Raw genomic sequence first — 15,547 nt, 5'->3', positions numbered from 1 at the left:
TGAACACAAGAGGGCTCCTGCCTGGCGGCCCGTCCTTCCCTCACACATCGTCTTACCATGCCACAGCTCGTCATGCTTCTTCGCATTCCTAGGGGAAGTTTTCGTTGGAGCGGTCTGGGCTCTTCCTCTTTTGCCACCAACACAGTCTTTATTACTCTCTTCATCCTCTCTCACAGGTTTGTACCTGAAGTGACAGCACAGTATGTTAAGCAAATGTAGCTTTGAAGACTGCAAATTATTCTACAAGTTCAAATTCAAGCAACACAACATAACTGAAATCTCTGACCTGTATTTATTCTAACTTGGATTCAGAAAATTACCAATGGCACAGCTTCCTTGAAAAGATCTTTCTAGAATGGGCCACCTGAGAAACTCCAAAGTCTTTCTGGAAGAAAGACTCTCTTCAAAGATAAGTAGCAGTAGCAGGCACCATCAGGCAGTGCAGGAAGCTGCATCCAAATGCCTCTGAGCACTCAGGAAACGTCAACCAAACTTTTTATTGCCTAATAGAACATCATCTTATGGAGATTTTTACTTCAATTAAAGACTTCAATTCAGAAAGGTCGATGTACTAATGTTTTCCAGTAGACTAAATGGGGAAACTACAACATATGCATCTAAGCACACGACTAAATATTTTAAGTGGCTTTTTTTTTTTGGCAGGCCTGGGGAAGGAACCCAGGTGCATTCTACCTCTGAGCCACACACCCCCACCCTATTTTTTATTCTTTATTTTGAAACAGGGTCTCACTGAATAGCAAAGGGCCTCACTAAGTAGCTGAGGCTGTCCATGAACTGTGATCCTCTGGTCTCAGCCTCCTGAATGCTGGGATTACAATCATGTGCCAAAAAGCCTGGCTTTGAAGTATCTTTTAATAATTAACATGTAGGGTGGGTATGGTGTAGCACACCTCTAACCCCAGAGTACTTGGGAGGCCAAGACAGGAGGATCACAGGTTCAAGGCCAGACTCGGCAAATGTAGTGAGACTCCCAACAAACTAATGAGACACAGTTTCAAAACCAAAATATCAAAAATTAGAGTGGTGATTTAACTTGGAGGTAGAATACCTCTGGGTTTAATTTCCAGTGCTATACATACATACATACATACATACGTATGTACATACATGCATAATTTTAAAAAGTTAGAATGTAGAATTTACAGTGTCCTTTCCTTATAAAATTCAACCATGAATTTAACGTAAATTCTAAAACACACAATTTCAAAGTTCATAAAAATATCAAATAATTTTCACACTTGCCATATTGTATGAGTCTTTGTCCAAATACCAGCTCTCCCTAGAGGATTGCTCTCATCATCTGTGGATTCTCTTTCGTCTTCAGCCTGTATACTGAACTGCCGTACCGCCTGATACACAGTCATATTATATGGTAGCAAATGTTCACCAATATAGAATTGTAGCCTGTGTCTTACATTTCCAGAATTTAAGAACTGAGCAGCCTGAATAAAGCAAAGTGAAATCCATTTAAGCTACAGATATAGGGACTACCCTTATCAACTGCGGATACAATGTCCCAGTGGGTGCTTGAAACTGTAGATAGTACTGAACCCTATACAGGGGAGTATCCTTTACGTGAAATGTTTGCAACCAGAAGTGTTTCAGATTCCTAACCCCTCAAACTCTGGAATATTTTCATATACATAATGAGTTAGTTTTGGGATAGGACCTCAAGTCAAAATAGGAAATTCAATTTATAGTTTATGTATGCTTTATATACATATCCTGGAAGGAAAATTGATACAATAGTCAGAATGGCCTTCGTTCTGACTATGATCTGTCCATAAAGTCAAGTATAGAATTTTCCAGGTGACAATGCTGGTACTCAAGTTTCATATTCTGAAGCACTCAAATTTTGGATTTTTATATTAGGGATGCTCAATCTATATTCTTGTTTATTCCTGTACTATGTAACTATAATAAAGTTTAATTTATAAAAGGAAGAAATTAACAATAACTAGTAATAAAGCAAGCATAATAATATACTGTAAGTTAAATGAAAGTTACTTAAAACTTATGAATTGCTGTTTATTTCAAGACACTCCTATGTAATAGTTTCAGATAGTAAATCATAGCTAAAGGACAGGTAATGAGCGACTACGATACATTACAAGGTGAAGGAATGAATGGTACCTTACCAAAGATTCATCTATTTCCTCATCGGATCCATCATCATCACTATCTTCATCATCTTCTCTTACTCTTCCATATCCTAAGTACCCAAAAGATTGTTAAATGACTTTAGGTATGAAAGAAAAGCCTATACACTGGTTAAACTGATATTTCTATGAAGCAGAAAATCCTCAAACACAAAATGTCTTTTCTACAACATTCCAACATAATAAAGGAGCTCTTCATTTCAGCTGTCAACCTCTAACATACACCCATTTATATAATAGGAACAGGCTAGAGGTGTTGCTCAGGGTAGAGAGCTGGCCTAGCACGCACAAGGCCCTGAGTTCTATCCTCAGCAGCATAAAATAAATCAGAACAAAACAAGATACAGGAACACAAGTCGTTGCTACTTAAGTCTTATCAGAGCAGCAATAAACATAAAAAATAGTGCGTATACCTTTTAACACTAAATTCACCCCAAATGCACAGATCAGTATTTAGGATTAGTACCTCTAACTACCAGGTATCTCTCAATAGCTTGCACCAAGGCCAGGGGGTCGATCTTGACAGGTCCTCCCTTCCACTGCTTCACATTTGCACAGTCGGGGTGTCTCTGTAACTGGCATTTTAACTGATGTGTGTTGAAAAATTTTAAAGCCTGTGATCCTCTGTTAAGAGAAAAGCTCAAGATAATTTGTGAAAAAAAGTTATTCTATTGTTTTCACCATCAAAACACATTAATTCAAATAAAAGCAAGATAATACAAAATTATTTTCCTAAGGCAGAAAATGAGCATTTGCTCTATCAATGAGAAAGTCAGTAATTCGAGGTATTCAATTAAAGTTATTATAATAAGAAATATGAGTAGATAAGCATGCATAAGAAAACATTTTATCAACATTCCATCTCTGTCCCACCATGAATCCACGTGAGCACAAATACCTGGCCATAGACATTTACTTATTTCACTTGAATAAAAATTCAACTATTTAGCCAGGCATGGCGGCTCATGCCTGTGATCCCAGTATTTGAGAGGCTAAGACAGGAGGTTACAGGTTCAAGTACAATCTCAGCAAGTAGTAGTGAGACTCCAATCTAGCAAGACACTGTTTCAAAATTAAAATAAAATAGAGCTGGAGGTGTAGCTCAGAGATAGAATGGCCCTGTATTCAATCCCTAGTACCACCAAAAACAGAAGTATCAACTATTTATTAATACTTCTGCAATACTTTGCTTTTTCCTACTAAATTCTATTTTAAAATAAAAGCAAACAAAATGTCTCTTTTTATGCTATTAAATTACTTTAAAAACTAACCTTTACATTTTACTTTGCTATGTATTTTTTTTTTCCCTTTTTTTTTTTTTTGGTGGTACTGGGGTTCCTGGAAACCCTTCTACCTCCAGGCTACACTCCCAGACCTATTTTATATTTTATTTGGAAACAGGGTCTCTTAAGCCAGCGAGGCTGGCTTCGAACCTGCGTGATCCTCCTGTCTCCGCCTCCCAAGTGTAAGGATCACAAGTGTGTGCCACCATGCCCGGCCTGCTATGTATTTTAATAGATACAGAAGTTGAATTTAGTAATGATGTTTAATTTCTTTAAAGTTCTGGCAAATGCAAATACATAGACAAAAAAAAGTGATTTTCTTTTTTTTCCTCTCTTTTTCTTTTTTAGTGCTGGAGATTGAATCCAGGGGTCAGTCTATCACTGAACTACACCCTCATCTCTATTTAAGTTTTTGCTTTGAAACAAGGTCTCATTAAGTTCCTGAGGCTAGCCTCAAATCTGTAATCCTCCTGTCTCAGATTCCCAAGTACTGGAATTACAAACATGCACCACTACATCTGGCTTAAAATGTGATTTTTTTTCTATAAGTTTCAGTAACACATCCAATAGGGGAATGGGGAAAATATCCTTTTATATTACCATGTATGTTTTCAACATACGTATTTCATACAAACCTGGACAAAGATTGAAAGGCTTCATAGTTTGCTTAAGCACAGATGAAACTGTCCATTAATTTCATAAATTATTCAACAATAGTAAAATGATCCAAACTAAACATACCACACCATGTTCAATTTCTCTCCCTTTTTTTTCTTTTCTTTTTACAGTACTGGGGATGTAATCCAGGGGCATTCTACCTCCAAGCTACAACCCTAGCCCTATTTTTTTTTTTTTTTTTTTTTGTGGGTCTGGGAATGGAACCCAGGGCCATTCAACCTCTGAGCTACACCTCCTGCCCTATTTTTTTATTCTTTATTTTGAAACCAGGTCTCACTGAGTTGCAGAGGGCCTCACTAAATAGCTGAGGGTGTCTGTGAACCACGATCCTCCAGTCTCAGCCTCCCGAATGCTGGGATTACAAGCGTGCGCCACCGCGCCTGGCTCTATTTTTTATTCTTTATTTTGAAACCAGGTCTCACTAGGTAGCAAAGGGCCTAAGTAGCTGAGGCTGTCTTTGAACTGAGATTCTCCAGTCTCAGCCTCCCAAATGCTGAGATTACAAGCATGCGCCATCACACTCGGCTCCCACCATGTTCAATTTCAAGCCAGAAAACAACCCAAGAGGTCTATACTGAGATGGCATTAATAAACGCTAGTTCTGTTTAAATATTTAAAACTTTTTAAGGAATATCTGGAATTTTATTTTTGGCACTGGGGATTTTAGTCCAGGCATGTTTTACCTGAGCTTCATCCCCAACCCTATTTTATTTTTAATTTTGAAACAGGGTCTCACTAAGTGGCAGAGAGCCTCACTAAGTTGCTGAAACTGTCCTCAAACTTACGATCCTTTCTCAGCCTCCCAAGTACTGAAACTGCAACCATGCGCCTCCATACCAAGCTAGAAAAGTGATTTTTAAAACCAAGCTAATTTCTAATTTTCTAGGCTTCCAAACCCAATATTATCCACGAAGCCTATAATAGCCCATAATACTTAACATTTAGCATTTACAATTAGTTCTTTCTGTAATGCCTTAAGTCCAAACATTATAGAAAATAGATTTATAATTAAAACAGTAAAAACTCTAAATTAATACTTACTTATTAAAGCCCATCAAAATACAAGGTTATAACACTAATAACATGGAACCATCATAAAATATAAGTATTTTATTATCTATATCCACAAAATTTGGGAAAAGGCTTTAATAAAAGTTGCCAACATAGTCAAGGGTTTGCAAATTTTTAAAACATCAGACACATGGAATGATCTTAAGGGTAAAAAGCATTTGATCTTTCTTTAGATGCTGAAATTCTTGAGTCAGTACAAATGAATGTTCTTCAGATAAGCTAAGACTTCACCAGACCTATGCTGCCACTGGACTTCAACAAAAGTAACCACCGAATCCAGCAGCAAGGCGATGCGCAGGCGATGGTCCTTACCTGCCTCCTGTCCCATTGCCGCTAGGAAAATCGTGCACTTTAACTGGAAACTGTTCCATCTGGCTGAGGCAATTGTTCATCTTGTGAACTAATGCCAACAAAGGTGCATGGCCCACCGGCTCTACTCTGCCAATGGGCTCTTCTCCAGGAAGCTGAAGTTACAAATAAACCAACAGGTTAAAAAGAGGAAGCATTTAAAAACTGGAATAGTCCTCTACAAGAAAACACAATAAGCAGCTTTACAAGAGTGTCATTCTATTCATTTATCGTTTGTAACAGATTTGGTTGGGACAATTTTCTAAATAAACTATTTCAATACGGACAGTATTTCGTATGGCCAATAATCCTTTATTTATGACTCCTAAACCAAACAGCTGACATATAGAATCTGAAGGCTACTTACTCTTTACCTAATTTCAGTAAGAATATTCTTTTTGTGTGTGTGTGGTGCTCCGAGCTATACCCCCAAGCCCTATTTCCCCCCCCAGTACTGGGGATGGAACCCAGAGGCATTCTACCTCCAAGCTACACCCCCATCCCTATTTTTTCATTTTGAAACAGGGTCTTACTGAGTTATGAAGGGCCTCGTTAAGTAGCTGAGGCTGTCTGCAAACCCGGATCCTCCTGTCTCAACCTTCCAAGTGCCGGGATTACAAGTGTGCGCCCCCGTGCTTAGCGTCTATTCTCTCTCTTTCTCTCTTTGGTGGTACTGGGGTGGAACCCAGGGCCCTTCTACCTCTGGGCTACACTCCCAGACCTATTTTATATTTTATTTGGAAACAGGATCTCAAGTCAGTGCAGCTGGCTTCAAACCTGCGCAATCCTCCTGTCTCCACCTCCCAAGCGCGGGAATTACAAACATGTGCCACCATGCCTGGCTTTTATTCTTTATTTTGAAAAAGGGTCTCAGTAAGTTCCAGAGCGCTTCACTAAGTAGCTGAGTCTTGTCACGAACCCGAATCCTTCTGTCTTAGCCTCCCAAGTACTGGGATTACATGCATATGCCACCACACCCGGCTTGGAGTGTTTTTATACAAAACACTTAATGTGTATGATACAGAATTCTACTGAGAATATACTGGGCTATTAATGTATATTATAGAACTCTTCACATTCTTTCAGCCCTAGGGTTTTCAGATAGGTATTATAGACCTACAAATAATTATAAACATAGTACAAACTATATCCAATACTGTTACATATTTATTGAATCTCTAATATGTATCAATTCTACTTTAGGCAGTCTTTTTAGTTAAAAAAAAAATACAAACAGTGCTCAAATGCCTGTGAACACTGCAAGAGCATTAACATAGTTTAATAGTTTTGCTGAAACATAGAAGAGTAACCATTAGGTCTACTACTTTGTTTTTTGTTGTTAACAAACAAAAACACAAAAAAACCACTTCCTCCTAAGGGGAATTCCTTCTCTACAGCAGTTTTTAAACTAAAAAGTGTTAAGTCAATAGGGCCCAGAGCCAGGCTACTGTTCCTAGCATTTATCCCACATTATAAAAGGTGTATGAAGCCGGGCATGGTGGCGCACGCTTGTAATCCCCGCGCTTGGGAAGCTGAGACAGGAGGATCGCACAGGTTTGAAGCCAGCCTCAGCAACTTAGTGAGGCTCTCAGCAACTTAGTGAGACCCTGTTTCCAAATAAAGTATAAAAATAGGTCTGGGAGTATAGCCTAAAGTTAGAAAGCCTCTGGGTTCCACCCCCAGTACCACAAAAAAAAAAAAAAAAAAAAAAAAGTGAATGAATACCCTTAAATGAAATTGTCAAGACTGTGTTATATACAAAATGAAAATAAATGTCTACTCTATCTTATAGTCGTAGCTTAACTATGTCTACCTATTTCCCTAAGACATTGCAAACTGCCATTGTGTTTAAAAAGAAATACTAAAAATGAAATATATTCAGTGTTAAGAGAGGCTACTATTAGTGTTTGTCTTGCATGGGGGGGGGGGTGTCTCCAAGTACTCTGGCCATAGAAAGTGACATGGGTTTATTGAATCACCATTGTTTTGTTTTACTATTTACTTTCATATATGAAAGTCTAAGAAATTCAACTGTAATAAAGAAGCTAGAAATGTATCCTTAATATCTTGACCAACATGTACTAGAATTACTGGGATAAAGACACATGCATCGCCGGGCGTGGTGGCGCACGCTTGTAATCCCCGCGCTTGGGAGGCAGAGACAGGAGGATCGCGCAGGTTCGAAGCCAGGCGCGTGTGCTGGCTTAAGAGACCCTGTTTCCAAATAAAAATACAAAATAGGTGTCTGGGAGTGTAGCCCGGAGGTAGAAGGGCTTCCAGGAACCCCAGTACCACAAACAAAACAAAACAAAACAAAAAGACACATGCATCAATGAACAATAATTATTCACTTAAGATATATAAGCATTATTAGATAACTTACCGGAGAGGAAAAAAATACATGAAGGAATCTCTTTAATCTTATCTCTCTGCTCACAGCATCCTTTTCACTTTTAGATGTCAAGTACAGCAACAGCTGCTTCACAAATCCACTATGCTGAATTTCAAATGATGAGACATCTGACTCTGAGACTATGCTACGAATTTCTACAAGGCACTCAGCTCCACCATCCACCTGAAAAAAATCGAGAATAGTATATCTATATTGATTTAAACAACACTTATTAAATGCGTGATTCACATTTCCCCAGAGAAATCAAATGCTGTCTAAATGCCTCTAAAGGAAGGGTGGAGGGAACGAATGGTGCATTCTGACACACAGACACTGATAATGTTAAATGATGAAAAACAAGCATCCAAGACAATACCAAAAAAAAAAAAAAAATCTCTACCCCCCCCCTCCCCGCCTTGCAGTACTGGGATGGAACCCAGAGGCTTTTCAACCTCCGAGCTATACTCCCAGACCTATTTTTTATACTTTATTTGAAAAGAGGGTCTCACTAAGTTGCTGAGAGCCTCACTTGGTAGCTGAGGCTGGCTTCAAACCTGTGCGATCCTCCTGTCTCAAACTCCCAAGCACTGGGATTACAAGCGTGCGCCACCACGCCTGGCTTAATCTCTACCATTTAACTAATGCAGTTTTCTTTGAGAAAGAAAGAAAACAAATAAAAGGATATGGGGCTATATAGTATCAGAATGAGAAGATAAAACAGGAATAAAAAATTTTATTTATGAAGTAAACAATTTCTTGAAAATTTTGAACAAAAGTTACTTAAGGTATATAAAACAAAAATACCCCTAATCAGCAAATGAAATGTAAAAGGAATATATTAAGCCTCTGTCCTCCCCAACTAACTACTATGAGACAGACCCCAGGTGGAGAAGGGGAAGAAGAGGATACCACCTCTATTATCCATAATTGAAGAGGATATAGAAAAGACATATGCTGGAGGGACATTCTGAAATTTCTCCACTTGTCAAGAAATATGGGATGCAAAGAGAAAAGAAAGTCAAAGATGAGATGTCTAGTATATTTAATCAAAAATGCTGAACCACGATAGTCAAGAGACAAGAAATATCAGTGGCAAAGATACATACCTGATGAAAAAAACAAAGTCCACCAATAAGAGCTAAACTCATGGAAAGTTAGAGAGTCATCAAGGAAAGAAACGGCAGGAATAGAGAGGCCGGAACTGACTGGAAAGGATCAGCGAGATGCACTGCAAACAATACCTGGAGGCTGAGCTGTTCAGTTGCAGCACAAAGTCTCTGAAGCACGTTCAGTGCAGGGTTGCTTCCGTCCATATTCTCAGAACTAAAATAATGCTCTACGAATTTATGTGCCTGCTCCTTAATCCAACCTTTAATTTTTTCTCTACAAGGAAAAAAAAAGATATTAGAATCTCAGTGCATATAGAAAGATTCTTGACTATAATTTTTTTATCAAAATCAAATAACTGAAACAGCACTTAAAACTCAAGTCTCTGCTTAGATGAATAAGTTCTGATACCATATTAATCAAATTAAGCTTCATTCTGAAAATGGCTATGATATATGGAGAAAACTCTTCAGGTCCTAAAAATACATTTCAAAGCCAGTGGTGGTAATGTACACATATAATTCCAGTACTTGGGCGACTTGAGGCCAGCCTCAGCAATTTAGTGAGGCTCTGTGGTTTTTGTTTTTTTTTTTAATTTATATATTTTTTTAGATTCTCGGAATGGAACCCAGGGGCATTCTACCTCCAAGCTACATCCCCAGCCCTACTTTTATTCTTTATTTGGAAACAGGGTCTCACTGAATTGCAAAGGGCCTCACTAAGAAGCCGAGGCTTGCTGCTAACCACGATCCTGTCTCAGCCCCCCCCCCCCCAAGTAATGGGGATTAGAAGTGTGTGCCACCATGCCCAGCTTGCTTACATTTTTTTTTTGGGGGGGGCGGTACTGGGGGTAGAACCCAGGGGCTTTCTACCTCTGGGCTATACTGCCAGATCTACTTTATATTTTATTTAAAACAGGGTCTTACTAAGTTGCTGAGAGCCTCACTCAGTAGCTGAGGCTGGCTTCGAACCTGTGTGATCCTCCTGTCTCAGCCTCCCAAGTGTGGGGATTACAAACGTGCGCCACCATGCCTGGCACTTGATTATTTTTTAGGTGAAATTCAGAAAAACAACAACCAAATTTTAGAAATCATTTTTCACAATGGTATTTGATTTTTTAAAAATGTTTTCTTTGCCAAAGTAGTAATCTGTGTTGGTATTCTATATCCAGAGCCATAAAACAATTCCAAAGGATTTTTTTTTTTTTTTTTTTTTTTTTTTTTTTTGCTGGTACTGGGGTTCCTGGAAACCTTTCTACCTCCGGGCTACGCTCCCAAACCCATTTTATATTTTTATTTGAAAACAGGGTCTCTTAAGCCAGCATGGCTGGCTTCGAACCTGCGCGATCCACCTGTCTTCGCCTCCCAAGTGAGGGAATTACAAGTGTGTGCCACCACGCCCGGCATCCAAAGGATCTTAAAAGCTATAAACTACTATGAAATAGTAAAGCATGCAGAGTGCTAATTTATACTTAAAAAGGGGAGGGGAGTTCTCCTCTAAAATCTTTAACTACCATTGATAATAGGCAAAAAAAGGTTTTATAAAAAAATGTTTGAGGATGGGCTAGGTGTGGTGGGACATGATTGCTTGTAATCCCAGTATTTGGGAGGCTGGGACAGGAGGATTACAGGTTTGCAGCCAGCCTCAGCTACTTAGTGAGGCCCTGGGCAAGCCCAGTAACTAACTAACTAACTAACTAACTAACTAACACACACACACACACACACACACACACACACACACACACACACACACACACACACAGAGAGAGCCAGCTTTTCCTTATCTACAACTTAAAAAAAAAAAAAAAAAAGATTCCACATGGAAACAAGAGTGTGTTTGGGTTTCAACATATATGACTCCCAGCTACAGATGCTGGATGAAATTTTAAAATTTAAGACTGGAACTTAAAACAAAGCCAGATACAGGGTTCATGAGAATCCACCTCATCCTTGATCTGAAACTTCTGAAACAAAGTTCTGTGTCTATGTATCATCTCCATATAATAAATGTGCTGGATGAAACAATGTTAAAGGTTTTTGATAGAGGAATAGAAGCAATATAGATTCCACCCCCTTCACCTATTATTGGATATGGTGTCCTTCGAGGCGGTCCTGGCAAGACCGCTAACTCCTGCAGTTCTTGCCGGCTCGATGTTGTTGCTATTGGACTGTGCACTTAACCTTCCCCACGTTTTTGGATTCAAGCTTGCCAGGAAAGAAGATTTCGGTGACTGAGTAGTGGTGGGGCTTTTAGCTATGAAAAGAAAATAAATCCATGGTTAAATCATTTTAGCATAACTGATAAACACCAACTCAAGATTCAGTTTTAATAGATTAACTGGAAGAACTAACAACACCAGCTCTTCAGGCAACTCACGTGTCCACTCGAGATCTCTAGGTTTCAAAGAAATTACCTTGATTGTCTACTTTGTCGTCATCTCTTGGAGGTGAGTACTTTGGCCTTCTTGGCCCTCGTTTTGGCAGGCGTTTTCTTTTTAGAACATCACTCAATCGACTGGCACATGGGAAAATATCGGATAAGTTTAGTAAATACCAATAAAATCACAAGCTTAAAGGACAGAAATAATGAGTTATAAAAATACTGATGTAGCCGGGAGTGGTGGCACATGCTTGTAATCCCAGCATTCGGGAGGCCGAGACTGGAGGATCGCGGTTTGCGGACAGCCTCAGCTACCTAGTGAGGCCCTTTGCAACTCAGTGAGACCCGGTTTGAAAATAAAGAATAAAAAAGAGGGCAGAAGGTGCAGCTCAGAAATCGAATGCCCCTGGGTTCCACACCCAGACCCGCGCGTGGGGGGGGGGGGAATACTGATATAACAGCATTTTTCATTTAGTAATTATTTAATAATAATTCTTTGCCAATTATGTTTTAGAGGTGACTAACACAGGAAATGATTGGTAACTACTCTAAGTAAAACCAAATTAAATCCCTGATAAATCTTATAAGTTTTCAACTTTTCCTAATGTAGTACTTAAAATATGTAAAACAAATATATAAAATAAAAAATCAAAATAGTAAAACCTACATGATCACAAACTAGAAGAGCATTATAAGTATTAATACCAAATTTCTTCCCTAATCTAATGGTCATAAATAAAATTGCATGAGGCTTCAGTGTTCAGATTATGAAAATACTTAACTGCTTATATTATACTAACCAAAGTAATTTCATGGTGTGACACTGTTAGTAACATCCTAAATGAATGCATTTATAAACACTTTAGTTAGGTTTATAACCTATACGGTATCTGGTGAGTGCAAGTAACCTATTTTGAATTAGAACCATAAATGAAAGCAAACTGTGTTGCAGTCTGTGTTCTTAACACTAGGAATAATTTTAAATAGCAACAAATTCTTAGAATAACAAAGCTAAATACAATAGAAAAGAGGAAAAATGTTCTGGTTCAATAGTCTGTGGCCCAAATAAAATTGGGGGCTGAGGGATAAGAGAAGCAAGGTGTGGTGACATGTGCTTATAATCCCAGTACTTAGGAAGCTGAAACAGGAAGATTGGTTTTGAAGCCAGTGTCAGCAACTTAGTGAAACTGTGTTTCCAAATAAAAAAATAAAATAGGAGCTGGGTGTGGTGGTGCACATTTGTAATTCCAGTATTTGCGGGGATGAGACAGGAGAGTCATGGTTCTTGGACAGTCTTAGCTACTTAGGCCCTCCACAACTAGTGAGACCTTGTTTCAAAATAAAGAATAAAAAATTAGGGCTTTGAGTGTAGCTCAAGAGGTAGAATGACCCCTGGTTTTCATCCCCAGTAGTATTGGGGGGGAAAAAAAAAAAAGTTAAATTATAGCCAAGAAGTAGAATGTTCCTGAGTTCCATTTCCAGTACCAGATTCATGCACATACATACATACATACATACATACATACATACATACATACATACCATACACAAAGGGAAAAGTCACCCAACACTTGACATTTCTATAGCATATACTTAATTTTTTAAACGTGTTTGACAACCAGGACAAATGGATTTTCAAAAGATAAACTAAAATACGACTAAACAATTTCTACCTTCAAGTAAAACTAAAAAAAGTTTCACTTGAAAAATAGTGCCACTTAAACTGAAAATATTTTAGGAGAATGGTTCTTTCCTCTTTCTTTGAAACCAAGTGTTAGACTCTATAATCGATATCAACTCAATTTAAAGTGGCTTAGAAAAACTTTATTTGTCTGATTTGAATAACAATACCCTGAAATTCACTTGTATACTCATGATGGATGTCTCAGACACCATGGCTATAGCACACAGCTAAACCCTGCAATAACAGAGTTACCAGAGCTACCACACCACAGAGAGCTGGCGCAGGGTGGGAGGAAGGAAAAGGGACAACGCTAGAAAACAACAGACAAGCACAGTCTCAGAGCTGGGAAGGAGGAGAACCCCCAATATGCTCCAGGCCTGATTTTAAGCTTGTCCAACAACACAGGTGACATCTAAGCTTAGCAGTTCTCCTAAAATAACAGTCACTGTTGTCGGATGCCCCAATTTGCTACAAGTCCTCAAACCGCCAAAATTCCTACTTGGCTCAGAGTGGACAACTGCCAGCAGGTGGCGTCAAAAGCAGCCCGACCCCCATCACGGTGGGCAATCCGGCTAATCAACACTAGCTACCAAGAAGTATTTAAGCTTTAATTTTTGTACCTCACTTACCAAGGATTACTGTTTGACCATGATCGACTTTTTAGTTTAAAGGGAGCAAAATGAAGCATTGGCCCGAGTACATAAATTTCAGAATAAAATTTGGTTCATCAAACATTACTGTTCATATAGTAATAATTTAAGTTTCTAACACCAAAGAATGAAAAATACTTTAAAAACTATGATCTGTTTCTAAATCAACAAAATAAAAGTCACCGTCTCTGAGCTTTAATTACCCTGTGCATCAATTGGAATTGCATATATCTCCTTTATTTCCAAAACAAGGCCAAATGCAATAGTTTCTAAAAATGTGTTCTTTCTACCCATTAAACATCTAACAAAATACAGAGAAAAATATACAATCTCCACACTCTTTAACAGTTTACTCTCTGAGAACATAAAATCACAGCACAACCTCACTTACCCTTGAGGGCTGAGATCTAAAGAGTCATCTCTGCTGTGCTGCAAGCTGGGCGATCCTAGGTCAGCTGCGGCATTGGTGGCGGCGGTGGCCGTCCCACTGCTGACTGATGTTGTGGACCCCAAAGACCCCGACCCATTTGTACATGCCTTTGGTGGACTTGTCAACAAGGACTCTGATTCTGCTAAATGTTTTACTTGATGCATTACACCTTTATAGAAAGAGGGATGAAAAGGAGTCAGTTTTAATTAGGAGGACCACCTCCTCACCATTACAAAAGTCCCGAATGCTAACACCAATATACAGAGAATGACTAAACAGCAGCATGGGGATCAAAGTTTAGAGACCAGAAAATTCAATTTGCCTCTAATCAGAACAATAATTTGATATTTTTGGATATGTCTTCTCAGTTCCAAAACATATGTAAAATGTAACAAGGCATTTAAAAAGTCCTTACTCAAAGTTCAGACTCTCTATTAATAAAAACAATGACTAAGCCAGGCGTGGTGGCGCACACTTGTAAATCCAAGCACTTGAGATGCTGAAATAGGAGGACTGCTCAGGTTTGAAGCCAGCCTCAGCTACTTCGTGAGACCCTGTTTCCAAATAAAATATAAAATAGGTCTGGGAGCATAGCCCAGAGGTAAAAGCCCCTGGGTTCCACCCCAGTACCACCAAAAAAAGAGAAAATTTTTTACTGACTACAGAAATATAGTAGTTGGTCAGTGTCAGTGAAGCTCAAGTAATAAACACGTAGTTGCTCAGCATCAGTTAAGCTCCAGTGCTACAAGTTCTAGCACATTCTTGGAGGTCTATAAGGAGAGCCAACTGCATCCTATGAAGCAAGGGTGTTATCCAGACTAGGATCAGGAGACCATGTGTACACAGTGCAAGAAAGTCCCTGGGAGCACTGAGGTGAGTGAGCGTACATGCCTTCACACTGTGCAGGGGAAGAGTTCAGAGCTTCCATCAAATTGTTTAAAAAATTAAAAAAAAAACTGCTAAAAAGAAAATGCCAGAATGAATTTAAACTTCAAGACACTAGAAGTTCCACAAACAGTATTTAATGTAATTATATACCAGGTGTAGTAGGTACTAAAAAGATAACAGCAAAAGATAAATGTCTGCAGGAGACTAGGTGATTAGGGGGACAGACAAATTTTTCAAGAAATTAAAGGAAAGGAGGTGTGCTTATGAGAAAGAAAAAGTGCCGCTACAGCACATAAAAGGAGGACTTAACTGAAACGGAAAACAAAGCAATATATCTGGGGAGGCTGAAATCTGAAAAGACCAGTAGGAACTAGTTTGATGCAAAATAGCAATAGCAATCCAGACTCCTCCATAAACTTCGTAGTCATTTGCTATATAAATATGAGGGTGGTAA

The 15,547-nt window shown here is 38.7% G+C and overlaps 1 protein-coding gene across 12 annotated transcripts in view; it reads right to left on the bottom strand.

Moving 5' to 3' along the window:
* TRIP12 (thyroid hormone receptor interactor 12) overlaps positions 1-15,547 on the bottom strand; it is a gene marked incomplete at its 3' end in the record, with an annotated part of 120,519 nt that overhangs the window by 26,282 nt on the left and 78,690 nt on the right. For 7 of the 12 annotated variants that reach the window (XM_080689593.1, XM_080689600.1, XM_080689597.1 and 4 more), the window contains 10 exons: positions 14,167-14,374; positions 11,476-11,576; positions 11,141-11,315; positions 9,194-9,335; positions 7,944-8,135; positions 5,525-5,676; positions 2,647-2,819; positions 2,160-2,233; positions 1,258-1,463; positions 57-184 (listed from right to left, as the gene is read on the bottom strand). In XM_080689593.1, the coding sequence (XP_080545719.1) occupies positions 57-184; positions 1,258-1,463; positions 2,160-2,233; positions 2,647-2,819; positions 5,525-5,676; positions 7,944-8,135; positions 9,194-9,335; positions 11,141-11,315; positions 11,476-11,576; positions 14,167-14,374 (1,551 nt within the window). The remainder of the gene's footprint in view (positions 1-56; positions 185-1,257; positions 1,464-2,159; positions 2,234-2,646; positions 2,820-5,524; positions 5,677-7,943; positions 8,136-9,193; positions 9,336-11,140; positions 11,316-11,475; positions 11,577-14,166; positions 14,375-15,547) is intronic. The other 5 variants (XM_080689598.1, XM_080689599.1, XM_080689602.1 and 2 more) reach the window with 1 other exon arrangement.

This window comes from Muscardinus avellanarius (genome assembly GCF_963383645.1).
Source record: "Muscardinus avellanarius genome assembly, chromosome: 2".
NCBI classification, from domain to species: domain Eukaryota; kingdom Metazoa; phylum Chordata; class Mammalia; order Rodentia; family Gliridae; genus Muscardinus; species Muscardinus avellanarius.
This window is presented reverse-complemented; position numbering and strand designations above follow the sequence as displayed.